The sequence below is a fragment of the Cucurbita pepo genome, chromosome LG04 (assembly GCF_002806865.2).
Source record: "Cucurbita pepo subsp. pepo cultivar mu-cu-16 chromosome LG04, ASM280686v2, whole genome shotgun sequence".
Lineage (NCBI taxonomy): Eukaryota > Viridiplantae > Streptophyta > Magnoliopsida > Cucurbitales > Cucurbitaceae > Cucurbita > Cucurbita pepo.
Genome location: NC_036641.1, coordinates 5456890 through 5466597, shown reverse-complemented (window position 1 = coordinate 5466597; position 9708 = coordinate 5456890). Strand labels below are relative to the sequence as shown.

General features: G+C 39.1%; 1 protein-coding gene across 2 annotated transcripts; it reads right to left on the bottom strand.

Annotated features, from left to right (window-relative positions):
- Positions 1-4241: 4241 nt before the first annotated feature.
- On the bottom strand, positions 4242-9198 carry LOC111792182 (carbonyl reductase [NADPH] 2-like). Of its 2 annotated transcripts, XM_023673524.1 has the most exons (6): positions 9107-9198; positions 8923-9024; positions 8560-8759; positions 6027-6256; positions 4561-4863; positions 4242-4459 (listed from the first exon to the last, which is right to left on the bottom strand). In XM_023673524.1, the coding sequence occupies exons 2-5, from the start codon at positions 9012-9014 to the stop codon at positions 4585-4587; spliced, it is 801 nt and encodes a 266-aa protein (XP_023529292.1). In that variant the 5' UTR covers positions 9015-9024; positions 9107-9198; the 3' UTR covers positions 4242-4459; positions 4561-4584. The 2 variants fall into 2 exon arrangements, with proteins under 2 accessions (XP_023529292.1, XP_023529293.1); XM_023673525.1 differs by lacking the exon at positions 9107-9198 and having other exon boundaries at positions 8923-9100.
- Positions 9199-9708: the final 510 nt, after the last annotated feature.

Below are 9708 nucleotides of genomic sequence, written 5' to 3'. Positions count from 1 at the left end.
CTCTATGTTCGGATTTTTGTGTAGAAATTTTTTTTGACGTATAAAATAATTTTATGACTTTTTTGCTATTGTTGATAGAGGTCGGAAGTTATACGAGTTCACGTGGTCTGGATTTACAGTTCCATTACAAAGAAAAATAGGTTATTTAGTCGATTCTTTGAATCTCTGATCCCGTGGATTGGATCGAGTGCATGATCTTTAGGAGTTTGGATTAGCACTGTTTCTTCTTCTTGCTGCTCTCATGAGATAGAGATACATCGAGTTGAGTTGGGTTGGAAGAAACTTATGGATGGACCAAAATTTCGGGTTGATTGAGTTGGTGTAACAGCTCAAGCCCACTGCTAGCAGATATTGTCTGCTTTGGCCTGTTACGTATCACTATTAGGGAGAGATTTCCACGTTTTTGTAAAGAATGTTTCGTTCCCTCTCCAACCAATGTGAGATGTCACGGTTGGTGATCTGAGCAACTTGAATAAAGTTCACAACCTAACTTCAACTTGGGTTATCGGGTTTTTTTTTTTAATTGTTTAAAGCAATTATATTTATGCACGATACATGTTACATTAATAATTAAAATCTCATAAAGCTCCAATATCAAACATTAAACAAACTGTTTTGTATTTTTTTATCTTGCACATTTTCAATTGTAACGACCCAGATCCACCGCTAGCAGATATTATCTTCTTTGGGTTTCCCCTCAAGGCTTTAAAACGCGTCTGCTAGTGAAAGGTTTCCACGCCCCTATAAATGGTGGTTTGTTCTCCTCCCCAACCGATGTGGAACATCACAATGCACCCCCCTTCGGGGCCCAGTGGGTGGATTTGGGGGCGTTCCCACATCGATTGGAGGAAAGAAAGAGTGTCAGCGAGGACGCTGGGCCCCGAAGTGGAGTGGATTGTGATGTCCCACATTTTTTGAGGAGGAGAACAAACCACCATTTATAAGGGTGTGGAAACCTTCCCCCTAGAAGACGCGTTTTAAAGCCTTGAGGGGAAGTCCGAGAGGGAAAGCCCAAAGATGACAATATCTGCTAGCGGTGGATCTAGTCGTGACATCAATTTTCTAAAAATTCAACTCAATATAAATTGAAAAAAAAAAAAAAAAAAAAATCGAACCCTATCCAACTCAATTCTTGTAACTTAGATTTGTGAATACCCACTAAAATATCCAATGCCTCGTTCACACAAGACAGTTTCAATTTTCAACGACCCTAAATCCTTTTAAAATGTCGTAGATTACAAAAGTCTGACCGTTCTCTATATTTTATCTCGCACATCGTCTTCATAGCTAGCCAATGTATCCTTGATTAGACTCATGGGCATACGAAAACAACCCGTCCTTTCATCATAACATGGCTCTCGATCAGACTCTTAGATCATTTTTCGCTAAATCATTTTAATACGAAAAATCATTATTCGGAGAAATTCATGAATTAGTAAAACATGATTTATAAGTGTCGGCGGCAGCCCCTTCCTCAAATTATATGGATATATATTGAATATTAATATGGTAGGCTATTTTAAGTTGGTCTCTCCACTTTATAATAAAAAAATAATTAATATTATTCCAATGTTCTAAATTGACCCACTTTGAATTTCCCTTTTAACTTTTTTGGCTCCCATAATTATAATAAGACAAACCATTGGCAACTCCAAAAAGACAAAAATACCCCTTCTCTCTTCTTCCATTCAACCATGACCAACTTCTAGAGATTGTTTCTTTTATGAGCTTTCAACTCTAGTTATCATGACATAAGTGATGATACTTACTAAACAAATATTCTAACTTCGGTTCGTTAACTTGTTGAGTGTGTAGATGTTGTTTGTTTTGGTCTGTTATGTATCGTGGTCAGCTTCATGGTTTTACAACGTGTCTACTAGGAAGAGATTTTCATACCCTTGTAAAAAATGATTAGTTCTTCTCTCTAACCAATGTGAGATCTCAGAATCTACCTTCTTTGGGGGTCCAACGTCCTCGCTGGTACATTGTCTGGTGTCTGGCTCTGATACCATTTCGTGTGCCGGTGAGGATGCTGGGTGTCACGGTCATGCTCGTCCAATGCGTGTTGCCCATGGCTGCATGCCCATGACAAGCCTAATCCTTTATGTCTTTTCACATTCTAGTGTTTTACTTTTGTATTTCTAGGAAATATGACATTTGAGAAATATCATGTCTAGGCCTGTCAAACATGAAATGCCTCAGAATGTACTATAGGGGGATACGACTAGTTGTCAGCTTCTCCCTGCCCAAGGTTATATACTGTGAGCCGTTGTTATTTCTCTATTGTTTGCTTATATAACGTCTCTTTCAAAAATCTCTCTTTCGAAAATATCTTTCTGCCCTAGTTTTCTAAAACCTTCTCTTAAAATTAAGGTCAGAGGCTCGAGCATACGTCGTTTGACCGTAGGGGACGCAAGAACGAATTGGCTTAGCTCACTTGTCGTTGGAAAGTGAGTGTCGCACAATCGCAAGTCCGCTGCCATCAAAAGTGCAATTGTGAGATTTTATTTGGAGAGGAGAACGAAAGAGTCCTGTGGAAACCTTTCCATAGTAGACATGTTTTAAAATTGTGAGGCGGCGGGAATATGTAACGAGCTAAAATGGACAATATCTGCTAGCGGTGGGCTTGAGCGGTTATAATTGGTTTCAGAGCCCGGTACCATTCACTAAAAAAAAATGAAAATTAAAACAGTTATTTTATTTGATAGTGAAGAGAATTTGTCAATTTAAGCATAGCTCAACTCGTAGATACATAAATCTTTAATGGAGAAATCCTCTCCCGAGGTCAAGGACAATATCTGCTAACGGTAGGTTTGGACTGTTACAAATGTTCGATTGTTACAATTTCAAATCTCCACACTTCATATATTGTTATCTGCTTGAACTAAAGAAATCTTAATCACGTGTTTGTTCTACGGTTTTCGAGTATCAACTTGAAAGTAGCCAATCAATTAAGATATTAAAGTTGTATGAGCTTCTTAATCGAAACACACATTAGTGAAAAAACATGGATAATTCGTAAAGCGATCTAGTTTCTGTTGAATAAGAAATCACTAAGTTGCCTCAAATATTTTCTAAAAAAATTCAAATGATTGAATTTGAATTGTGTTCTTGATTTTTGACACAATGACTTACTCGTTCATCATTGGAACCTATATAACTTTGTTTGTATGACGTTTTCTTTTACGTATAGCTTTTAAAAGAACAAGTTTTGATATGAATTTAGGGATAACCTAAAATTTCAAAAATTCAATCCTCGATCAAAAAGAAAAGATTCGAGCTTATGTTTAAGCTTCGAATGAGATCTGTACCTATTTGATTCTCCAAGTTTTAGAGCGTTTTTCGATATAAAAACCCATTGAATAGATTAGAATCAAGCAAGGAATGACCCGAAAATGGAGACTCGAAGTAAAGATAATCAAAAGTCCAAAAGTTGAGCTTTTCAAATCATTTCTAAGGAGACTAAGAGATATCAAAACCATTTCCTCACTCAACACCTTTCTATTACACTATTTATTATTTTACGACTTGAAAAACTCGATCAATCCAACTTAATTCTTATATTCGGGTTGGGTTATAAATTTATTTGAGTCGGATCGGGTCTAAATAAATGAAATCTTTATGAATTGTGAGATCTCACATCCGCTGGAAAGGAGAACGAAGCATTCCTTATAAGGGTTTGAAAACCTCTCCCCGACACGTATTTTAAAATCGTGAGGCTTGTAGCAATACGTAACGAGTCAAAACAGACAATATCTAGTAGGTGGGTTTGGGCAGTTACAAATGCTGAAAAACATAGACGATGACTCATGCTCCATCATGCACAACCAGTATTAACCAACATTTGCTTGAGCTCTCGGAAACTCTACTCGAAGCCACACTCCAAACAAACGAGTTCCCTTTTTTAAGTCAAATGGGTTAGAGGTATAGTTATCTTGGTAAAATCTTGAACCCAATGATAGTAACTTACCAACCTCGATAAACAACGCACCTCGACGGTGGTAGTCAAGTGAGACCACTTGGTCACCCACTCTATGTTTGCAAGGTCTTTTGAGACTCCGACCTATGACACTGTATCTAAAGTCGAAACTTAAAAGTTTGATATATATGTATTGTTCTTAAGGTTGTCAATGCTATTTTGAGGCGTTCCTCGTGTTCGTTATCAGACTTGGTATAGATCGAAAGATTATTAATTGTAATAAGCAGCTGCAATTTTACCGCCAGATCTATAAAAGATTAGATTCTAAGTAAATTAAACGTTTTATTCCGAATCATTAGTTTCTAAAAATCCAAACCTGTGCATTTTAAACATACGTGGTAAAATAAAAGATCAGAGGTTTAAATCTTGTCATCCTCGAATCTTCTTGCACATCCAACAACTTTATTCACGAGCATTTGTAGAAAATCACAATCACGGTTGGTCGGAGTGAATCAAGAACCTCTCACCGCGACGTTATTCCTGCAGAATCAATGAAAATAAAATCTCAAGCAATTCATCCAAGGAAGCATGTTTTTGCAGACCATAGCTTGAAAGTGTTAAGTAATGGGTGTTGTTCTCACCTAAGGCTGTCCGAGCACGAAGAACTACATATACGAGCGCATCCGTGGCCTCACTAGAGACTGTGCCCCGTCGACAAATATGGTTGTTCCAGTCATGTACCGTGACCCGTCACTGATTAGATAGATCACAGTTGAAGCTAAATCGTCTTTAATATCGAGCCATCTTTCGAGCGGGGCTGCATCCTTGACTAGCTTCTTTGCTCTCTCCGTCCCCACTGATATAGGGTATCCATCATCTAGGTGCAATCCACGGGAGATGGCATTCACCCTGATCTTATACTTTCCAACGTCCAAAGCTGCAGTCTAAAAAAATCCAAATTTATCCGGGACGTTCATATCATATCATATCATATCAAGTATCTATGCTTTAAAAAGTTGGAAAACCACATGCTGATATGACGAGAATATCAGCTGGATTGTTTCTAAACACCATGAAAAGGAAAATACTATCACACGTATTGTAATAACCTAAGTCCGAGACTAGCAAATATAGTCTCCTTTGGGCTTTCCCTTTCGGGCTTCCCCTTAAGGTTTTTAAAACCTGTCTACTAGGGAGAGGTATCCACACCCTTATAATGAATGTTTTGTTCCCCTCTCCAACCGATGTGGAATCTCACAATCCACCCCCTTCAGGGCCCAGCGTTCTAGTTGGCACACCGCCTCATGTCCACCCCCCTTCGGGACTCAGTCTCGCACATCGCCCGGTGTTTGGCTCTGATACCATTTGTAACAGCCCAAGTCTACTGCTAGTCGATATTGTTCTCTTTGAGAACTCTTTCGGGCTTCCCCTTAAGGTTTTTAAAATGCGTCTGCTACGGAGAGTTTTCCACACCTTTATAAAGAATGCTTCATTCTCCCCCCCCCCAACCGATGTGGGATCTCACAATCCACCTCCCTTCAGGACCCAACGTCCTTACTAGCATACCCCCTCATGTCCACCCCCCTTCGAACTCAGCCTCCTCACCGGCACATTGCCCGGTGTCTAGCTCTAATACCATTTGTAACAGCTCAAGCCCACCGCCAACAGATATTGTTCTCTTTGAGCTTTCCCTTTCAGGTTTCCCCTTAAGGTTTTTACTCCCTAATCGATGTGGGATCTCACAATCCACCCCCCTGGGGACTTAGCCTTCTCACTGGCACGTCGCCCGGTGTCTGGCTCTAATACCATTTGTAACAGCTCAAGCCCACCGCTAACAGACATTACCCTCTTTGAGCTTTCCCTTTCAAGTTTCCCCTCAGGGTTTTTAAAATGCGTCTACTAGAGAGAGGTTTCCACACCTTAATAAAGAATGTTTCGTTCTCTTCCCCAACGATGTGGGATCTCACACACATCTTTCAACGTCAAGGTACTTCAAAGACGTATACTAAGGTGCTAACTTAGGAAGATGAAGCTTGAAGCTTGGATAACTCAAACAAATTATGATGCAAAAATACAGAGAAGAAGAAGAACAACAACAATTACTTACTCGAGCTAACTGCTGTAATCCTGCTGAGCATGATCCAAATGCAGCTGCTCCTGGATACAGTCCCCTCTCGGAACCGATTAAGGAGGATAAAAAAACTATCGAACCTCCCGATTTCTGGTCGCGCATTCTTCGACAAACCGCCTTCATCAGAAACCATGAAGCCATCATATTTATCTTAACAATCTTTTTGAATTCCTCTTCAGATAGTTGAAGAACCTCTTGTATGGGACCTGCTTGCAATGCAGTGCAGTTAACACACTTTACAGTAGAAGAGCTTTTAAAGAAGTTGTTCATCCTAAGTATCACCATCCAATAGCATAGCTGAGTTTTGTTCTTGAACAAAATGTAGACCAAAGATCAATAAGCAGACAATTGTGCATGGCACTAAATTTTACAATACAAAGTTCTATACGAAGCATTGTCTAAACTGGCTCGACAGAAAGAATGATGTAACAGCTCAAGCCCACCGCTAGCAGATATTGTCCGCTTTGACCCGTTATGTATTGTCGTCAACCTCATGGTTGTAAAATGCGTCTTCTAGGGAGAGTTTTCGATACCCTAATAAGGAATGTTTTGTTACCCTTTCCAACTGATGTGGGATCTCACAATCTACCCTCCTTGGGAGCCTAGCGTCCTCGCTGGCACACTGCCCGGTGACTGGTTCTGATACCATTTATAACAGCCAAAATCCACTGCTAGCACATATTGTCCTCTTTGGGCTTTCCCTTTCAGGTTTCCCCTCAAGGTTTTTATGCTAGGGAGAGGTTTCCACACCCTTATAAACAATGTTTCGTTTCCCTCTCCAACTGATGTAGGATCTCACAATTCACCCTCCTTTGGTGTCCAACGTTCTCACTGACACTCGTTTTCCTCTCTAATCAATGTAGGATCTCACAATCCACCCCCCTTCGAGACCCAGCGTCCTAACTAGCACACCACCCAATATCTGGCTCTAATACCATTTGTAACCAAGTCCACCGTTAGCAGATATTGTCCTATTTGGGCTTTCCCTTTCAGACTTCCCTTCAAGGTTTTTAAAACATGTATGCTAGGGAGAGGTTTCCACACTCATAATGCTTCGTTCCCCTCTCCAACCGACATGAGATCTCACATTTTCATTCTTAAGAATGTTTTAAAAAACTAAGATCCACATTGCAGAATTGTTTCTTTTTCTCTAAATGATACATATCAATATTTTGGTGAATAGAAAACAAGCTAACATTATTCTTTTGACTCTTACACGAGGCATCGACATTCCAAGCCTCGAGCTTCTGTGGACCTCTCAAAGGCACAAAAAGCAACAAATGCCTCTTGTAACACAGGCAAAGGTGTAAGCTTCTAAACTAAAAGTGTTTGACCATTTGAGCCTAGCCCCAACTAAAACTCATTACAAAACCCTTCTAACTTCAATTCCAAGCTCACTCAAGAAAACCAAACCCTGTAAACAATCATCGAGTTTAGCAGAAACTATGAGCAGATGATTCAGACTAGTCAGAATGGTATAGCCTAAGCTTGAACAAGAGCCTAAAACCTATATTCATAGAAGAATCAACAACAAAGTAATATAAGAAACTAAAACAATTAAACCAAGAACTATATAACTCACTACATCATAGTATTTGAACATATATCAGTCATGTTGACATGAAAAAAGTAATGTAACAGCTCGAGTCCACCGCTAACAGATATTGTTCTCTTTGGTCTTTTCTTTTCGGGCTTTCACTTAAGGTTTTTAAAACGCGTCTACTAGGGAGAAGTTTTCACACCCTTATAAGAAATGTTTTGTTTCCCTCTCCAATCGACGTAAGATCTCACAATCCACTCCATTGGAGGCCCAACGTCCTCGTTGGCACACCGCTCGGTGCTTGGCTCTGATACCATTTGTAACATCCCAAGTCCACCACTACCAGCTATTGTTCTCTTTGGGCTTTTCCTTTTGAGCTTCCCCTCAAAGTTTTTTAAACGCGTCTACTAGGAAGAGGTTTCCACACCCTTATAAGGAATGTTTTGTTTCCCTCTCCAACCGACGTGAGATCTCACAATCCACCCCCTTGGAGGCCCAGCGTCCTCGTTGGCACACTGCCCGGTGCTTGGCTCTGATACCATTTGTAACATCCCAAGTCCACCACTACCAGCTATTGTTCTCTTTGGGCTTTTCCTTTCGAGCTTCCCCTCAGTTTTTTAAACGCGTCTACTAGGAAGAGGTTTCCACACCCTTATAAAGAATGTTTTGTTCCCCTCTCCAACCGACGTGAGATCTCACAATCCACCCCCTTGGAGGCCCAGTGTCCATGCTGACACACCGCCTAGTGCCTAGCTCTTATACCATTTGTAAGAGCTCAAGTCACAGCTAGTAGATATTATTCTCTTTGGGATTTCCCTTTCGAGCTTCCCCTCAAGGTTTTCAAAACGTGTCTACTAAGAGAGGTTTTCAAAACGTGTCTACTAAGAGAGGTTTTCGAGCTTCCCCTTTCGAGCTTCCCCTCAAGGTACAAGTAAATACAGGTAAAAAAGCTATAGAGATGGGCTGTACCTTCATAAGAATAAGCATGAACAAAAGCATCCAAAGTTCCCAAAACACTACAAGCGCCGTTCACAGCCTCATCAAAAGCCGCCTCTCTCTCCCCTTCCATATCCAATCCAACAACCCCAATAGGCAGGACACCCTTTAACGATTCCACAATCCCCTCACGCATACTCTGAAGAACAGTCTCATTTCCCACCAAAACCAATCTAAACAAAACCATGAAAAACATGAATCAACAACAGATACAGAGGAAAACAAACACAAAAAAGAGAACCCAAATCGAAAAAGTTTGATTAACGCCCTCCATTTCTCTCAATTTCCTCAATAAACAAACATAAAATCCACTGAGTATGAAGTTTGATGATGAACCTGCAACCCCTTTTGGCAAGATGAATAGCCAGATTCTTGGAGATCTCATCCCCATTCGACGAAAGCAACACGTTCTTCGTAGCCCTCTCCATCTTTGAAGATCTTCAATTCGTGAACAAAGAAGAACAATCGTTATGGGATTATAAAGAAAATCAAAGACAGAGAAGTGGAATTGAATACAAACATAAGGGTCCCAGACGCCGCAGAAAATTCGCCTCAATTATGCAATATAGTCCACACTCCAAAATGAATTGCAAAACTTACCGAACAACTCGACCCAACTCTCACCCTTAAATTTTTTTAGTTCTTAATTGACTTAAATTAAAAAAAAAAAAAAAAAAAAAAAAANATATTATTTTTTAAAAATATGGTTAAAGTCTAATTCAATATTTTAAAAAAAAAATTTTAAAAATTTAAAAATTTTGACTAAACAACCGAAGTTGAAAATAGAGGGTTGAACTGTGAAGTCTGTTCTTGATGTAGTCTAGAACTTGGAGTTACTCCAAAAAAAAAAAATAATAATAATAATAATAAAAAAATAAAAAATAAAAAAAAAATCTAAACCTAACTCGTGTACGTCTATAATAGGAAATTAGGAGGGTCCTACGTCTTAATGACGATGGGTCTGTAATTGTTTTGTTTTATGTGTGTTTTTTTATTTAAATTTTTATAAAAAAAGGAAAGTAATAATTTTTTTTTTAATGATATCAATTTTATAAATTTAATGCAATTATGATATTTAATAATATCCAAATTTTTTAAAAATTAAGTTTAATTAATCCACAA

Excerpts from the sequence above, each read along its gene's own strand:
- LOC111792182 (XM_023673524.1), bottom strand. The coding sequence starts at position 9,014 with ATGGAGAGGGCTACGAAGAACGTGTTGCTTTCGTCGAATGGGGATGAG. Across the intron at positions 8,760-8,922 it reads CTTGCCAAAAGGGGTTGCAG|ATTGGTTTTGGTGGGAAATG; the intron begins GTTCATCATCAA and ends GGTTTTGTTTAG. Across the intron at positions 4,864-6,026 it reads GATTACAGCAGTTAGCTCGA|ACTGCAGCTTTGGACGTTGG; the intron begins GTAAGTAATTGT and ends GGATTTTTTTAG.